Source organism: Macrotis lagotis, chromosome X (assembly GCF_037893015.1).
Source record: "Macrotis lagotis isolate mMagLag1 chromosome X, bilby.v1.9.chrom.fasta, whole genome shotgun sequence".
Taxonomy (NCBI): domain Eukaryota; kingdom Metazoa; phylum Chordata; class Mammalia; order Peramelemorphia; family Peramelidae; genus Macrotis; species Macrotis lagotis.
In genome coordinates, this window is record NC_133666.1 from 701,792,530 (window position 1) to 701,811,517 (window position 18,988).

Here is an 18,988-nt window from a genome sequence, read left to right on the forward strand (position 1 = left end):
TCCAATAGTCTCCTTCATTTCAAGTCTGATCTCTTCTGAAAGAATGAAACAATAAAACAAACATACACAGACATTATATACTCACATATGTTTATCTGTGGTAATCATTGGTAGAACCTAAACTCATTTACTACTTATTTCCCCAAGTAAAAAACAAACAAACAAAATTTTAACCTTATGTGGAGAGAACCAATCAGTTTAAAATTACACTAAGCTTATATCCTAAGGATAATTTACTTTGCAAAGAGTTGCATACACCAAGCCCATTGGATCCTGACAACAAACATCAATAATACCTGTGACACAGGCGTCCTCATGACATTTTCATGCTATTCACAATGCAGGCCATGAGCTTAGAACAGCTGGGTGATTGACCCATATCCCAACAGTTTAGACTAGAACACAAGTCTTGGGAATGAACATATTTTCTTCAAACTAAATAAAATTAAAATCCTTCAAAAACAAAATTTTAAAAATGGATGATATTTTTCATGTCTGAAAATTTTTTCTCATACTGGAATTTGAATTACTCATTCTTTTGTAAGTAAGTGAAGAGCATGTTTCACTCTTAGACTTCTTGCAACCCTTTCCATTTAGAGATTCATATGTCCTTTGAATGATCCAGACAATGGTAAAGGAATTTGAGCTAAAAAATTTGTTAATGGTAACTTAAGCAATACATAATTGTCCAATTTAGTTACAAAGATATTTATCCTCTGGGACAACAAGCATGTTCCAGCCCTAATAGTTTATTTCCACAGTGACTCCAAACTATCACAACCAGGAATACACAGATTTGGGGAATCATCTGGTGCTTGTCAAAATGACTGTTTCTAAGTGCAACATATTCTTTTACATTTTCAAGTTAATGTCAGATTGTTTCTCAACTTCCAGAAACACTGAATATTCATTTACAAAAGATCCCGGGCATGCAAAACCATCAGTGGCATTCTACCACTGCAGCAGACAAGTCCTCTCATTTCTTTGCTTGCCTTATAATCATCTCATCAAACCTTAATCACCATGAAGCAATGGTGGTAAGCTATTTGAAAACGATGGTCCCTAGGCAGCTGTGGTAGAGGTCTTCATGTAACCATGATGGCCTTCCACAAAATTTCTAGAAAACAAACTTTAATGGATCATTTATTCAGATGCTAAGGTTTTCTAATGGGAACTAACCCTCTGTTTATGTTACTCTTCTACTATCTGGTGATTTCTCAAAGGAACTGGTTGGCAATATAAGTTAATCGTTTAGTGATGTTTGTCCTTTGATCTCAAAGAAGATCATGATATCAGGGAGGTGAGGCCATGACAAGCACATGAATTGGATTTGATGGGGGGAGGACTGTGCTAAGTCACAAATCTCATGTTTTCCTGCAGAGCCATCTGGGTCCAGTGACCAGATATGAATCAGGATAACTGGAGATTGCCCTGGATGTGAGGAAATCAGGGTTAAGTGACTTACCCACGATGACACAGCTAGGAGGTATCGTGTTTGACGACAGATTCAAACTGTCCTCCAGACTCCAAGGTATGTGCCACCTAGTTGCCTAAATCATTCAACAGTGTTTTGGTGAAAGGATAACCAGTTTGCCAGTGGAAGAAAAACAAAATTACATCTGAGGAAATTCTATCCTTTCATGGGTTTTTTAATATGATTCTGAAAAAAACTAAAGCAAAGCAATGTTTGCAATTGACATACAAGTACATTTGTCAATTAGACTACTACTATGAGCCAATACAAAAATAAAATCTTTTTAGTAGTAATTTGTAATTTTTTTTGACTGCTTTGAGAATTAAAAGAAAAAAACAAATTTCCATCACTCAATAGGACTTTGTCCAACTCTCTATCTATTTTTCCACTTTATACATGTGTGAGCATTTTCACTGTATTCTGTTCAAAAAACAGAATTGTGGATAAAATCTTGGACTTTTGTTCATGAAGCCCTAAGTTTTAATACCAACTTACAATCTTCCTAGTCCTTTGACCTGAGGTTCTGTATAAATGTTACCTGTTACTTTTATTTGATTTTGACTAGTTCTTCCCCAGTTCTGCTCTCTTTCTCTAATCATTGTTATCCTTACTCCTTGTGGTCTCTTATTTCTCTGCTGCACTGAAAGTCTTTCCACTCACAAACATTCTCTTTCCAGTGAATCACTTTCTATTGCTAAACTGGATTCTTCCTTTTTAACCCCATAACTTGGCACAGTGCCTGAAGCAGGCATCGTTTCTAAAACTTTTTATTTCTCCCACTCTTCCATTAAGATTTGCTTCTATGGGGCAGCTAGGTGGTGCAGTGGATAGAGAGTTCAAATCCGGTCTCAGACACTTAATAATTACCTAGCTGTGTGGCCTTGGGCAAGCCACTTAACCCTGTTTGCCTTGCCAAAAAAACCCCTAAAAAAATAATAATACATGTAGAATTGGAATTAATTATTCCTTAAATGTTTGGTAGGATTGACTTGTAAATCCATCTGGACCTGGTGACTTATTCTTAGAGTTTATTGATGATATCTTTAATTTCTTTTTCTGAAATGGGGTTATTTAGGTATTTTATTTCCTCTTCTATTAATCTAGACTGTTTGGGTTTTTTGTAAATATTCTTCCATTTCATTGAGGTTATCGAATTTATTCAATATAGTTGGGCAAAATAGCTACGAATTATTTTCTTAATTTCCTCCTCCTCGGTGGGCTCATCCTTTTCATTTTTGATACTGATAATTTGGTGTTCTTTCTTTTTTTTTAAATCACATTAACCAAAGGTTGTCTAAAATGGCTTGGATTTTCATAAAACAAACTCCAAGTTTTATTTATTAGGTCAATGGTTTTCTTGCTTTTAATTTTATTATTCTTAATCCTGCTCTTTCTACACCTCTCTGCAGGCTGTGACACTGTCAGTCTCCCCATTATTTCAATTTTCTCCTTTCTAGACTTTTGTGATATTATTCTCTCCTGTTTCTGCTTCTCCATTTCAAAAAGGAAACTCATTCACTTTGTACCAACCCTCCCATCTTCATGTATTCCTAATGCTATCCAAGGCATCTCCCAATAATGCAACGCAATGTAGCACCTATCCACTCTTACACATTCCCACTCCTGAGCCACATCTTCAATCTCCTGGCAAGTCCTCTTGATTTTGCCTTTGTGACATCCTTCACATATAACCCTTTCTCTCTCAGTACTGTCATTCTTGTGTCACACCATAGTTACTCGACACTTGTGACTTTATAAGAGGCTGCTGGGTGGTCTGGCTGTCTCAAGTCAACCCCCAAGTCTAGTCATTCCTTTAAGCAATTGTCAAACTCTTCTTCCAAAAACTCTCACCTGACCATATCACCATATTCTCAGCAAGTCCCAGTGACTCGCCAACAAAATGATCAAATATTAAACTCTATCTATAACTATTAAAGCACTTTATTTCCAGTCTTTCCTCGATGTTTTCATTGTCTTTCATTTAATTTCCCCCAAATATGCTAGAATCCAGAGGTATGGGCCTCCTTTCTGTTGAGAACAGGATGTTCTACCTCTGGAATCCATGGATTGGCCTTGCCATCCATTTTGCCTGGAATGTTCTCCCCGGCTTCCCTGATGTTCAACTAGAGAGACTGCCTACCACAATAAAACTTTACCAGTCCCCCTTGACTTTGGGGTCTTTCCTCTCTTAACTTGTTTCATTTTTATCCTGTCTATAATGTTTTCTACATTGTTGGCCTCTTCTCTGCCCACTAGAATTTAAGCAACGGGGAGCAGGGAAAGTCCCTTACATCTCTTCATATGTTAGGTGCTTTACACAGGGTCTGGAACATCATAGACACTTGTTGACTTGAAGAAAGCCTGAGAAAGAGCTCATAGAGGATATCCTAAAACTTTTTTTTAATTTTTAAAAGAATTCCTTGTTGCCAAATCCCAAACAATATCTTTTTTAGTTGCCAAATCCCAAACAATATCTTTTTTAGGCACCTAGATTGATCCTTGGAAGGGAGATGAAAGACCATGGAATCCAACTTTCTTATTTTACATATGAAGAAAGTGAGATTCAGTGGTTCAGTGACTGATCCAAGAAGGCACTGTCAGGGAATATCAGATTAAGAATCCCAAGGCAGGTGTCCCAGCCCCAAATCCAGCCCTTGCCTCCCTGTACCACATAGAAGTCCAGCCATTATAGCAGTCTTATACCTGCTTTCACCTCACTGACCTGGACAGTGACTCCTCAGGCCTTCCTGCTCCAGCATCCATGGAACTTCCTTTTGCTCAAAATAAGAGATCACATCTTGTCGGAGGCCTAGAAGCCCTGGGCAGGGAAATCAGTTGGGGATAAAGATGGAGAGAAAGTTGCAATTTAGTTCTCTTTTGGAAAGGGCTGTATACACAGAGCTGCTGCACTATGGGGATCACTCCATGAAGCTCACACGTAGGAGCTTGGACTCACCCCTTAGTAATCCAATTTGTAATCCAAGCCACCCAAAAGATAATGTGATGTTGAACAAAATGGCCCAATCCTCTCCACTCATCCTTTTGCCCTGCCCCCCCCCACTCCTGTTCCATTCTTGAGAAACACCTAAATTGAAAATGGGGTATAAAGGGTATACCAACCTGAAGCCCAGGAACATGAACATCTTGCCCAGTTCCTCTCCCCTGTTCCTCAGGGCCCGAACCATATAATAACCTTGTGTATTGTTCATTTGGGGAGTCTTTGTCTCTTTATGTGAGATTACCCTGTTGGGAAACTCAATACTTTTGCCTTTCTTCACCACTCTGCTATACCTGGCAATGCTAGAAGCATGCGAGAGAAGAATAGAGAGTAGTTCCCAGAGCTCAGGAAGAACATCTCAGAGCAGTTATTTATGGGGGCTCTGGGAAGAGCTGGGGGAGAAGCTGATGGAATCAGGTTGGGGTAAGGAAAAGTGGAGTGGGTGCAACTTCTTCATAGAATGATGGACTCAACACACACTTTCCATTATCTAGAAATCTAGTTAGTGCAGTGGAGGGAACCCTGGGCCTAGTCTGAGGAAAGGCAGAGTCAAAATACAGCCTTAGACAGTTCCTAGCTTTGTGCCAAATCACTTAACCTCCATTTGCCTCAGTTTTTCCAACTGTCAAATGGGAATAATAATATTACCTAACTTGGAAGGTTACTATCAGGATGAAGTGACAGAATATGGAAAAGAAAGCCCTCATCATAGCTTCTGGAAAGCAGCAGGTGAAAACAAATGCTTATTCCCTTCTCTTCCTTTCCCACCATCTTGATTAGAATTTTAGGACAAAAGGAAGGAAGATTAAGGACAGAATTGCAGGAGACTGCCCTTTCCTTTCTCTAAACTGCTCCAAACCCTCCACTGTAGGGAATACAGATATTCCCCTTGATTTTCAATGCAGTGTCACCCAGGGAAGGGTCCTTACCCACAGAGATAAGGTTCTGCACATTCTCCAGCATGACCTCCTTATGCAACTGCTTCTGAGGAGGGTCCAAGAGGCTCCACTCCTCCCAGGTGAAGTCCACAGCCACATCCTTGAATGTCACCAAACCCTAGACCACCAAAAGTCATCAGGTGTAGAGTTGAAAGACTCTTGAGAAGTAAAGAGTCCAATCCTCATCAGTTCTAGATGGAAGCTGAAGCACAGAGAAGGGATCTGCCCAGATATCATGCCCTTTATGAGAATCAAGAGTCAGCTCTAGAAGCCAAGGTCATTAAGAGCCCAAAGGAATTCTGAGAAATGCATTTTATAATTCAATTGCAAGAAAACTGAGAAATCCCTTGGAATATAATGCATTACCCTGGGGAATCTGGGAGAAGGTTTGTGGTCCACCTGAGATGGGAGGTGGATGTGTGCAGGAGAAAGAGAGAAGGTGATGTGGAGCTTCTTCTTCCTCAGATCTGACAGAAGGTGAATCTTGAGAAGATGGCGGTGTAGGTCAGAAATGTGCTGGCTCTCCAGATTTCCTCCACAAATCATCATGAAGTGAATGTCGAGGAGCAAAAATAAAGGGGTAAAAATAGGAGGATAATTTGAGAGGACTCAGAGAAGAATGCAGGACTGAGGTTCAGCAAGAAGGAAGGAGACACCCCACTGAATCATCCAGCAGGAAACCCTGAGAGAAGCAGTGGACATATCAAGAATATTCATCTCAGCCACTTTTCCCTCACAAATGTTGATCTCTAGCAAAGCAGACTTTGAGTGGGGGATGACTGAAGGACCCCCAAGTGGATCTGGATGTCAAGGCTAGCTGTGCTGACCAGGTGGGACCCCAGATGGGGACGTAGGGAAGCAGAAGCTACTACCACAGGAAGGAAAAACATTTTGGGGACACTGATGCTGGGCCTGAGTGGAGGGAAAAGGAGACCCTGAGGTTGAGCCCCCCTAGACAGAATTCAGTAAACAATAGTAAGAAGAGTTGAGGACAAGGGCAACAATACTCACAGCTCAGAATCAAAACAAAATAATATTAAGCTGTCAAAAATATAATAAAATCATATAAATGTAAAAATGAAAAAGCAAAGAAAAAAATGCCCAATCATTGATTGTTACTTTGGTGTAAGGGAAGATTTAGGATCATATTCAAAGGAGGAGTGTGAGATTTGAAAGAAAAGCCACTCATACCCTAAAGCATAATGACAAATGATCACAAACACAAAAAGAAAGCTTGAATAAAAGTAAAAAAGAATTCAAAACTCAAATCAGAATGAATCAGAAAAAATTAGGAAAAAAGCAAAATCTTATCAAGAAAATAATCAAAAAAAGTTAACCAACTGGAAAAAGACAAAGAAAATCTTTAGGAGAAAAACAAACAGGAATTTTAAAATCAAATAAGAACAAGGAAAAATTAGAAGGAAAAAGCAATCAAAAAATTTGAAAAAATAGTTAACCAATTAGAAAAAGAGATGTAGGGCGGCTAGGCGGTACAATGGATAGAGCACTGGCCCTGGAGTTAGGAGGACCTGAATTCAAATCCAGCCTCAGACACTTTATAATTGCCCAGCTGTGTGATCTTGGACAAGTCACTTAACCCCATTGCCTTATATAAAATAAATTAAATTAAAATCAACTTAGAAAAAGAGATATAAAATATTTAAGAAGAACATAACTCCTTGAAAATGAGAATTGGGCAAGAAGGATTGAATGACATTATAAAAAAAAAGAAAAGGAGTGGCTAGGTGGCACAGTGGGGGTGGCTAGGTGGCGCAGTGGATAGAGCGCTGGCCCTGGAGTCAGGAGTACCTGAGTTCAAATCCAGCCTCGGACACTTAATAATGACCTAGCTGTGTGGCCTTGGGCAAGCCACTTAACCCCATTGCCTTGAAAAAACTAAAAAAAGAGAGAGAGAGAGAGAGAGAGAGAGAGAGAGAGAGAGAGAGAGAGAATCTGAAAAGAGCTCATTAGAAAGCAACTACTCTGGAGGGCACATTAAGAAGAGACAATACAGAAATTGCTGAACTACCTGAAAATTATGATCAAAAAAAGTATCTGGAAACAATTTTTCAAGAAATTACTAAGGAAAATTGCCCTGAAGTTCTAGGCCAAGAGGCAAAGTAGAAACAGACTCCACTGATGGACACCTGAAAAACCTCTAGGAAGAAAATTTTGTTGGTTCTTCTTTATTATTGAAGAAGACCAATGTGACAGATCAGACCAATAGGAAGAAGAACATTTATTAGAATGTCAGAGCCAAGCTTCAAAATTCCTAGGTTAAAGAAAAAAATTTTAAAAACAAGGAGAAAACAATAAATACTGTAAAAAATTAATCAGGATTTCAAAAAATCTAGCAGTTTCTATATTAAAAACATTGTAGATCTTAGTACATTTCAAAGAGCAAAGGATCTGGGGTTGCATCCTAAAATCCTAAAATAACAATTTTTCATTCAATGAGAAATGTCAAATGGTCCCAAGTACAAAAAGAACTTGTGGAACAACTTAAGAAGGTTATTAGAAATCAATTAAGAGGATAGAGCACCAGCCCTGGAGTCAGGAGTACCTGAGTTCAAATTTAGCCTCAGACACTTAATAATTACCTAGCTGTGTGGCCTTGGGCAGGGCACTTAACCCATTGACTTGCAAAAAAAAAAAAAAACAAACTAAAAAAAAGAAATCAATTAAGAGAGATCAAGGTAAAGGGAGAAAAGATTAAGATCAATCCCCCAAAATAAGAAAATGATGAAGAGACAATAAGACAACTTGAAATAAAGAATCAAAAGCATAATGAAGAAATAATTCCTTGAAAAATAGAATTGGACAAGAGGAAACCAATGACATTCTAAAAGATTGAGAAATAAAACAAAATAAAAAAACAAAAATAATAACAAGAGAATGTGACTCATTTCATCAGAAAAGTACCTGTTCTGGATAACAGATAGAGGAGAAATAAAATAAGAATATTTGGACTATTTGAAAATAATGATTAAAGAAAAAGACCCTTGATGCAATATTGCAAGAAAACAAGGAAAATTGCCCTGAAATTCTAGAAAAAGAAGGTCAAGGAGAAATGAAAACATCTACCAATCACCATCCAAAAGAGATTCTAGGAGGAAAACTTACAGGAATGTAAGATCCAAGTCTCCAAACTCCCAAGCTAAAGAAAAAATATTGGCAGCAAAAAGAAAAACCCAATTTTATTATCTTGAAGCAAGAATAAGTTTTAGACAATCTATTACATTAAAGGACCCTAGCTCTTGGAATATTATATTGCACAGAGCAAAAGAATTGAGGCAATGACCAAGAATAATGTACCCAACAAAGTATAATCCTCAATAAAAAAAAAAAAAGGAAATTTAACAACCTCAAAGACTTTAAAGTTGTTGTGAAAACAACCCCAGAAGTTAAGGGAAATTTGACAAATAACATCTGGGTGAAAGACAAGGTAAACATTAAAGATCAATCATACGGGACTTAAAAAAATCAAATTGTTTCCTTCTTATGTGTGAAAATATTAGGAGTATGCTTAGACTGTTGTCATTATTTGGGTAGTTTGAAAGACAGGCTTGAGTTGACCTGAGCATGATGGAATGATTCTAATAAATAAAACTATGAAGAGAGAGATAAAAAGGAGTAATTATGTTATAAACATGAAGCATAAATGGAAAAACTGATACAGAAGAAAGTAAGGGGGGAGGGGGGAAAAGCTGTTTCCTTACTCTCATAGGTAATGGATGAAAAACACGTTTTTCACCCATTCTCAATATAGTCATATATATATATATATATATATATATATATATATATATATATATATATATATTTATGAATACACACATATATTTATATAAAGTCTTCCAAATTTATATATATATATCTTATACTATATATTTGTGATATAAAATATGAATAAATAAATATATATGTATATACATATAGAGTCCTCCAAATTCAGAAAAAAAGAAAGAGGAGAAGGAGATAGGATTGGGGAAAAGATAAAGGATGGAAACTTCTGGGAGGATAAAAAAGTTAAAGATCAGGAGAGCAAGGTAATAGGTAGAAGTAAAGGAATAGAAAGAGGAGGAATAGGAGGAATAGGATGAGAAGGATGGTGAGGAAAAATTGGAAGGAGGAAAATGCAAAAGCAATTTTTGTTCAGAAGGCGAATGAGATGAATTGACCAACAAAACGATAGCTTCATGCCAAGAAAATAAAGAGAAGTAGAATTTATTGTGTTGAAAAAAAAGCCAGATCAAATTCTTCAAAAATATTTATATCATCTCTTGTGGTGCCTGAGAAACCAAGAGGATGCCCATCATCTGGGGAACAGCAAAATAAGCTGTTGTGGGATTATGATGGAATATTATGACAATATAATATAATAAATATAATCCAATCCAATATAATATATGATGACAAGTCAGATGACATATGTAGAAAATGACTGATATGGAAATGGTTTACAGGGCTGCACGTGCATAATCTACATAAGACTGTTTATAGTCACAGGGAGGGTGGTGAGGTATGTATGGTATGTGTATATGTAGGTGTGTAGTGTCTTTCTGTGTGTGTGTGTGTGTGTGTATATACAATGCTAGGCAGTCATTGAGTCAGTTCATGACTGAAGTGGTCCCTGAGAGTTGACTGTAATGAGAGAGAAGTTAATAACAAAGAGGGAGGACCCCAATTTCAGGTATGGGGGCTCAGTGCTCAAGACCCTAGAGCCCCATGAATGAGATTAAAATTCAGGAGAATAGGGCAGTGTGGTTACTACCAGGTCCAATTTCAAACCTATTTTTTGTTAAGGAAAGGATCCATTAGGAAGGCATTGCCAGTTTCATGAACCCTCCCCTATGTCTATAGAAATAGATTCAGTTACTCACCTTGGTCTGATCTTTGTTCTTCATTCTCTGAGAAGAGAATAATATAAATTGCATATGAGTGAGGAGAGCAGTACCAGCCTCACCTTCTCCTCCAGAACCACTGGGTCCAGTGGCCAGATAGGAATCAGGACCACTGGAAATGTCCCTGGATGCAGGGCAATCTGGCTTAAGAGACTTTCCCAAGGTCACACTTCTAATAGTGACAAGTGTCTGAGGCTGAATCTGAACTCTAGTCCTGATTTCAATGCCAGTGCTCTATCCACTGGACCACCTAGATGCCCCTCCGTGGACTAGTATGGGGATAGATTGCACTCACCTGAAGGGGCGGTCTGAGGCTCCCAGGGGCCATTCCCTTGAATCCAGGATTCCTGTGTGGGTAGCAAGGAGCTAAGTGACTCCATTTTATCAAGTTCCTCCATCCTGTTGCAGGTCTTGGGGTCCTGCTTCTCCCACCCTCCATAGATTCACAAACATAACAACAACCAGAGTTCTTACTATCAGAGCTTACTCCTTTCTAATAGCCAGGAGATAGCTTAGAGACACCTGGAAAATTCCTCCCTTCTTTACCTCTGCTTAGGAAAAATCTTTCATCCCCACCCTATAATCTTACTCCTAGGCTGCCTACTTTGGGATCATCCTCTGAGACTGCTATTTGTCCACCTTTAATAATAAAACTATTCCAAGCTGTCTCCAACTTTGGGATCTGGATTTGACTCAGGACCTGCTTAGGTCAGGCCTAGGGCCTCTGCAGATTGGTCTGGAGGGGGTTGAGGGAGGGAGCTCTGCCCCCCCCCCCCTTTAGAGGCAGGAGATTGGCCTCCAGGGATTTATAAAAAGTGAGGTCCAATGGGAGTTACAAAGAGTCCAAGATAAAAAAGGGGAAGCCCTCAGGGAGAGTCAGATTTGGAAATGAAGTTATTTAGGAAGAGAAAAACTACATCCCTGTCTTGCTTAATGCTGTTCTTCATATTTTTCCACTCCTCAGGTTCCTATATAGGCAGAAGGAACATGAGATCCTAGTGAGGATGAGACCAGGAAACACCTCAGTGACTCTGGAGGCAGAACTCTCCCTCTTACAGGTCCCTCCTCACGTCTCCACTTGCCAGATAACTTAGACATGATCTAAACTACAGAGAGAAATGGGGTATCTATTCTCATATCTTTAAATAGTTTATTAATATTTCTTGGTCTTTATACTTCTGATTAAAAAAGAAAATAATTCTCCTGTTAGCTCTAAGGAAAATGGGTTCACAAATGTTTATCTGTCTCACAGGGCAGGCCTGTCCTTTTTCTTAATTAGATCAAAGGGAAGGATCTATTATTCAAAAGGGCATCTCAAAGGATGGCTTTCAAGTTGTGTATTAGATGGAGAGTCATTCTTTTTTTTTTAGTGTTTTTTTTTGCAAGGCAAATGGGGTTAAGTGGCTTGCCCAAAGCCACACAGCTAGGTAATTATTAAGTGTCTGAGACTGGATTTGAACCCGGTACTCCTGACTCCAGGGCTGGCGCTCTGTCCACTGTGCCACCTAGCCGCTCGGAGAGTCATTCTTGAAAGACAGGGAAATTGGCAAACAAATGATATTCTTTAACACCTGATATTCTTTAAGATGGAATGAATATTTCTTGATCTATATTTCTGATCAGAAGTTTGGCTCTTAAACTTTAACTACGGGTTATAAAATGCAGTCTGCCATGTAAGCAATCTGGTTATCACAATTACCTGGATCAGCAGTTTCAGATAAGAGACATCCTGGAGGAGAAAAGAGAAGATCCAGGAGTTGTTTGTAAACAGTTACTCTCCAGCATAAGTGGAATTCTTGCCAATAGGAATTTTCAGTAAATAGTATAAGATCTGAGAGAACTGTATTTGCAAAACCATGTCATCTCTGTGAAATCTCATGGGCTGGTTGCCAAAGGTTTTACTGCTTTTGTCTAAATTATATAAAAACTCCCCCAAATGTTGGGAAAATGTTGACATTTGAAAGAATGCCTTCCACCCATGGGTTTTGGTAAGATGCTGGAGAATTAAGCCTCATTTGTAAAACTGACTTTGTTGTTTCATTTTAACCAAAGAGGAATTATGGTTAACAGGGGAAAATTGAGGATGGAGAGGATCTGGAATGAAATCACAAGGACTGGTTCTTGTCCTTCATTGTCTAAGAAGACCAAAAGGACATCACTATGTTTGAAACAAATGACAGTGTGTCCAACTGTGGCAGATCACACAGAAGCTCAGAATGCTCTACCACAGAATGGGCACAAATAGTCCATGTGAATAGCTGGGGTGGATACTCTAAACTTACAGATATCCTGTTTCTTTTGAATTGCTTCAGTTCCGCCTTGCTCCTAGAGCACTGCCCCCTCCTGAGGAGGACATACCTTCCAGGGAAGTCCTGTGTCCCTGTCTCCCAAGCTGTACAATGAATTTTAAAGTTCTTCAGTGTGACCTTCAGGGTGTCATGGTCTATTGCTTCTTCTGACGCCCTTGTGAACCCTTGCCCTGGGCGAGTTCTCCACAAAATAGTTTTTTTGGGCAAACCTACCTCTGGCCTTCTAACAACATGACCAACCCTCTGTAGTTGCACTCTTTGTAGTTATGTTGAAATGCTAGGTCTGTGGCTGGTAAACAAAGTTCAGTCTGGGATTCAAGTCTGAGGCCACTGAAAGAAGTTGAGGCAGGAACTCTTAAAAGTAGCCAAGAATTGGAAACTGAGGGAATGCCCATCCATTGGGGAATGGATAAACAAGTTAAGGATCATGAATATTAGGGAGTACTATTTTTCTATGTGAAACCATGAGAGGCTGGACTTTAGAGAAGCATGAGAAGAATGACATGAACTGAGGCTCTGCAAAGGGAACAGAACCAAGGGAACATTGGACACATTAACAACAGCATTGTAAGTTGATCAGTGTTGATGGATACGGCTCCTCTCAGCAGTCCAGAGATCAAGGACAACCTTGAGAGACCCATCATGGACAATGCCATCCATATCTAGGTGGGGGGGAAGTGAAACTCCCCAGAATCTGAAGGTATGCTATGTTCACATTTTTTAAAACTTCTCTCATCTATTTCCTTCCTATGCCTTGGTTTTCTTTCTTTTCTCTTAGTTCTGATTCCTCTCAAACAAAATGACTGTTATGGAACGATGTTAAACACCGATGCACAAGACAACTCTTTCCAGACTCATGCTGAAAATCTCCCAGAGCATGGAACTGGAAAAATAAATGATCAACTCAAGAAGATGAAGAAGTTGAAGCAGGGAAGCAGGAGGGTTAGGGAAGGGGAGTAGGAGGAGGGTCTGGGAGAGAAGACATTCGAGCAGAGCTCTTGGCAGGGAGAGCTCATGGAATGAATGAAGGGTTCCAGGCGGACGCTGGACCTGGGAAAACAGAATGACCGAGTCCCCAGGTTTAAGGAGGAGGTGGGGAGGATCCTGGTGCCCCTGACAAAACCTCTTCTTGCTGACAGGAGACAGGGAGCCGCATCTGGGCTGTGATGGGGCAGCAGGCCCCGACTCAAGCCTTCTGCTAAGGGGCACCAGGACAAAGCTTTGGGGACTGTCCAAGGTGGGGTCCAGGGGGCAGGAAGGCAGGACTCCTGGATCCTCCCAGGACCCTGGTCTGAAGGCAGGAAAACTGAATCTCTACTCAAGAGTTGAGGACAAGGAGACAGGACACTTGGGACCTGCCAGGAAGGCGACATTCAGGATTCCCAGGTTCCTGGGGGCAAAGTCTGAAGTCTGGGAAAAGGTGAGCCAGTGGACAATCTGGGGAGCATTACAGAGGGAGGCTGGGAAAGGATTAGGGGTCTGGAAAAGAATGAAGTCGGGGTGGGGGGAGTGGGGGAGCGGGCTCCCAGCAGACGCGGAGGGCACTCACAAGGAGGCCAGATGAACTCCATGGCAAGGGGAGCAAGTAAAAGACAGGAAACAGAGGATGGGGGGGGCGGGTTCTGGCTCTGACCTACCTGGGACTGCAAGCACAGACCTGGCTCCAGAAGGCGGAGAGATCTCAGCTCCCAGGGAAGAGAGGACAGAGCTCTGCCACCAGGGAAGGCCGAGCAGGCTCAGGCCAAAGACTTCCTGCTACTCAGCAGCCCCCTCTGGGAGGGTCTTCCTCGGCCAAAAGGACCACCCTCTGCAAACCTGGAGGCTCCCAGGATCCTCCAATCACACCAGGGCCAGGACTCCAGGGCCCTGGCTGCCTCTCCTCCCTGAGCCCAGCCCTCCATCACGTGCCAGGCCTTCGCCACTGCAATGCTCCCTTCTGTCCTAAACTCCTCCCCCACTCCAAACCCCGCTACTGGAGCTGAAACTCCACCCTGGCCCCCACCCACCAGGCTGCTCATCTCTGAGGGCTCCTCCTCTCCTCCTCCTCCTCCTCACCTCCTCCTCCTCCTCCTCCTCCTCCTCTCCTCCTCCTCCTCTCCTCTCCTCCTCCTCCTCCTGCTCCTCCTCTCCTCCTCCTCTCCTCCTCCTCCTCCTCCTCCTCCTCCTCTCCTCTCCTCCTCCTCCTCCTCCTCCTCCTCTCCTCTCCTCTCCTCCTCCTCCTCCTCCTCCTCCTCCTCCTCCTCCTCCTCCTCCTCCTCCTCCTCCTCCTCCTCCTCCTCCTCCTCCTCCTCCTCCTCCTCTCCTCTCCTCTCCTCCTCCTCCTCCTCCTCCTCTTCCTCCTCCTCCCAGCTAAACCTGCAGCCCCAGCCCCCCTGAGAGGAAGGGGGCCTCTGCTCCAGGCTGCAGCAGATGGAGTTTGGGAACCCTGGGAAGTCATGTATCCCATGGAAGTGGAGATCCAGGGGGAGTGCACTGAGGCAGAAGGCTTCTCCCACTGTAACTCTCCTGTGGGCCCCTCTACAAGGAGACAAAACACACTTCAAATTGGGCTTGGAGGAGATAAGATGAGGAGCTGTGAATTGGATCAGAAGGACCTGATCCTGCTCTGAGGGCCATCAGTCCAGAATAGCAGTGACAGCTGGAGGAGGTGATGGTTCTGGGTGAGATTATTCAGAAACGCATGGGAGGAAATGGATCTCATTTGGCAATATCCTTTCATGTCTTCCACCTATAATCTTGTTTGTGTTATTAATATGTTTTGAATTTTTCCCCTATTGGAATGTTTGAGAAACCATTTTATAAGAAACAGTGGAAATTCAAAATTGACTTCTAAATGGTGATGTGTTTGTGGAGGTAGATAATCAGCCTCTGACCTGTGTCAGTAAGTGGCTAAATCTGGATTTGAATTCAGCTCTTTCTGACTCTGGAATCAGTATTCTACCTACTAAGTCACCTGACTGTCCCCAATTTATCAGTGCAGGACCAGGGTTCAGATGGGACAAATGATTTCCTTGAGCTGTACAATTGTTAAAAACTCCCCTTTCATGGTCTGTTATATTTTCTATAGTATTACTCGAGCACATGAAGCTCAGACCTTTCAATCCTGATCAAATCCAAAAACATTTTAGTGTCCAATTAACCATTTGGCCGCAGACCAATTTATAAAATGTGCATTATCCCTTCAGTGCAGTCTCTCCAAATCTAGAAGTTAAGCTATACTATAAATACAATTTTAAGAACATCAGAAATATCTATCATTTAGAAAGAGAATTTCTAAAATGCCCTAATAGATCTTTGTGATATAATTTTTTTAAATCAGTTTATTGGGTGACAAGGGAGAATAAAAAACCCACATCAAACTTTTCCTAACTCAAATATTTAATTTGCAAAATGCAAAAGACTATTTTTTTCTTTTAAGTTGTTTCTTTTTTGCAAGGCCATGCTAAGTGGCTTGCCCAAGGCCACACAGCTAGGTCATTATTAAGTGTCTGGGGTCATATTTGAACTCAGGTCCTCCTGACTCCAGGGCCAGTGCTCTATCCACTGCACCACCACCTAGCCACCCCTTATTTTTTTCATTTTACAATTTAACTAGCTCTATGGTTGGGAGTGGAGGAGAGGGGAGGGGTGGGCTTTGGTTTAAGTGAGGAGCATGGCAGGCAGTAGACGGATGGAATGCCATTTGAGGGGCCTCTTCTGCAGCAAGGCCAGCATCTAGGGCTAGTGAAAGGACAGTTTGATGGTGAGGAGATCATGCAGCATTTTCTTGTTTAGGCAGTCAATAGCCTGTATAAAGCTGTTCCAAAGAATGATGAAGCATCCTCTTCATCAACCCAGTAAATGAAATAGGGTCTAGTTTTTCCCAAGAAACCCAGAAGCAGGTATGGTTTGATTAATTTTAAAATATCGTTTTTACTTGCTTGAGCTTTTCAGCAAGTCTTGAAGCTTCATGATTAACTTGTCTTTGGCACCACCCTCTCTGGTTCCACTATCTCAAGGATATGGCCAAAAGTTAACTTCTCTTAATGGGAGAGCCAATGGATGTCACTTATTTTATTGCACAGGCTCAAAGAACATCCTGAGTTGAAATAGAACATCCTTAGGAGCCATATAGTTCCGAAATGGTTTCTTTTGCACCACATTTTTCAAAGGTTGTTGTATTACTAATATCTGAGGCCTACACTGAGACTTTGTTGGTCCCCCATCTTGAGAACAGTGAGCACTTATTGTAAAATACTTTAATAAGTTTTATCAACTGTGGTGAAGCCTTAAAGGGTGACAGGAGATTCCCAAAGGTTATTCTGGGGCTGAAAGAGTCAGTCTGAGGAAGATGTGGGCCTGCCCAGTTTAGCATATTTATGGTAATTGGCTGTCTGCTATGGTGCCCATGAAGTGTGGGCCACATGGAAGGCAGCGTTGCAGTCAATAACTCTGGTTTCCTTTGGTGTCCATTTCTGTTCTTTTATGTATTGGTTCTTAGGATGTTATTGTTCTATTTATAAAGTGTTACTTTGTCTTTTATGCATGTGCTATAGATTGATATTTTTTAGAGATTGACTTAAAATATATATTCATATGCTAATAAACCATTTAAGAGGGACCATTCCCTGTGTTGTCAGAACTTCCAAAATCGTTTTATTGGTGCAAATGTACATATGAATAAAATTCAACTTATAATGTGAATATCTCTGAACATTTTGTATAGATGTCTATTTTTCTCAAATGCTACATTGTGAGCTAATATACAAATAAAATTGAAAACAATCTCTCAAACACCAAGATTCATAAAATCTTGATTGCCTTGTTCCAATCAATTATATAGTAAAATTTTGTTGAGTTTGTTGACAACAAACAAATATAATTAATTGGGGTAGCTTAGGTGGCATAATGGATAAAGCACTGGCCCTGGAGTCAGGAGGACCTGAGTTCAAATCAGGCCTCAGACACTTAATAATTACCTAACTGTGTGACCTTGGGCAAGACACTGAACCCCAGTGCCTTGCAAAAACCTAAATTATATATGTATAGTTGCTGACAGTAGGATGTGGTGATTCAGTATTGTTTTTCTTTGTGGAACACTCAATTGCCATCTCCATGACCTTCTCTAATGTACTGATCTTTCTCATCAAAATGGAAAGTTTTGTGACTGACTCTGCTGTGGATACCAGCTCCATGCACTCTATATTGGCTTATTTGAAAAGATCATCATCCAATGATCTTTCTGATTTGGGTATTGAGGGAAAAGATGTTAGGGTTCTGATCCCCAATTGTACAAATTGTATAGAGAAGTCCCTTGGTAAGGTATTTGTTTTGCTTCATTTAGTAGAGGGCCATGCACCAGTTCCTTTTAATCTGGTTTTATCTCCTGAGTTCCTTTTAGTCATTCCCACCCTCTGGAAAAACAAAGAAGCAGAAGCTAATTTGCTCATATCAGACACAGTCAAAATCATCATCAAGGCTATTTTGCCTCTTCTTCATGTATCACAGTACTCATAGTTCCCAGAGGCAGTGCAGATGGTTGCCATCCAACAATTTGTATGTGAAATTGATAATCTATCAATTTAATCATATTGAATCTCTTTTTTCTGTTTAATTTCCCTGTTTTGTATTTGAAGATAATTTTTATTCAATTATAATATAATATAGAAAGTTCTCTATTTAATTACATAGCCATTTTCCTCCAGCTTGGCTGAGAAGGTGATTCTTGGTTGTGATCCTAGCTCCTTTGCCTTCTAGAATATCATATTCCAAGTCCTCTAGTTCACTGATTTAAGAAGCTGCTAAACTCTAGTCATTATGACTGTGGCTCCACAATATTAGAATCACCATAGTCTAATTCTGTATCTTTCTTAACTGTATGTTTATTGATGCACTTTCTGAAGTCATTATTTTGGATTCAGCTAACGTGTAATAGACATTTCTCCGACTCTTCATTTTAACTCTGTGTAGGTCTTTATTACTTAGGAAAAATTACTACAAAAAAATAAAAGTATGTTATTGGCTTTTTCCATGCCACCCCCCTCTAATTCAAGGGATCTTCATCCATTTATCTACAACCTTCCAATGATATGCTATCATTTTTCAGGTCTAGGAATGGATTTGGCCAAGAAGTTAAATGTCTGAGGTCCTAAAGGATGATTATTCTATAAGCACTGGCAGCAGATCAAGGATAAAGGAAAGTGCAGAGAGCTGGGAATTATCTCCTCATTTTCACCATCTCCTGAGGCTTTGGGAAACTGTCTCAACTCTCATCATCTGCCTCATTCCAACAAAATGCCTCAACCTAGTTACTTGCTACCAACTTACTTTGCAATCAGTTGTCCTTGCTTCAGCTAAGCCACTCCATCTCCCAGGTGAGGGATGAA

General features: G+C 40.6%; 2 protein-coding genes across 2 annotated transcripts in view; both read right to left on the reverse strand.

Annotated features, from left to right (window-relative positions):
* Nucleotides 1-18,988, reverse strand: part of LOC141497211 (uncharacterized) — a 56,176-nt gene that overhangs the window by 8,565 nt on the left and 28,623 nt on the right.
* On the reverse strand, nucleotides 45-6,667 carry LOC141497193 (zinc finger protein 569-like). Its single transcript, XM_074199845.1, has 4 exons — nucleotides 5,777-6,667; nucleotides 5,402-5,528; nucleotides 4,197-4,292; nucleotides 45-1,550 (listed from the first exon to the last, which is right to left on the reverse strand). The coding sequence occupies exons 1-4, from the start codon at nucleotides 5,957-5,959 to the stop codon at nucleotides 1,543-1,545; spliced, it is 414 nt and encodes a 137-aa protein (XP_074055946.1). The 5' UTR covers nucleotides 5,960-6,667; the 3' UTR covers nucleotides 45-1,542.

What these genes read in the sequence shown, in the direction of transcription:
- LOC141497193 (XM_074199845.1), bottom strand. Translation starts at nt 5,959, where the DNA reads ATGATGATTTGTGGAGGAAATCTGGAGAGCCAGCACATTTCTGACCTA. An exon ending in CTTCTCCCAGATTCCCCAGG is followed by an intron (nt 5,529 to 5,776) that starts GTAATGCATTAT and finishes TTGGTGGTCTAG; the next exon opens with GGTTTGGTGACATTCAAGGA. An exon ending in GCAGAACCTTATCTCTGTGG is followed by an intron (nt 4,293 to 5,401) that starts GTAAGGACCCTT and finishes TTCCCTGCCCAG; the next exon opens with GGCTTCTAGGCCTCCGACAA.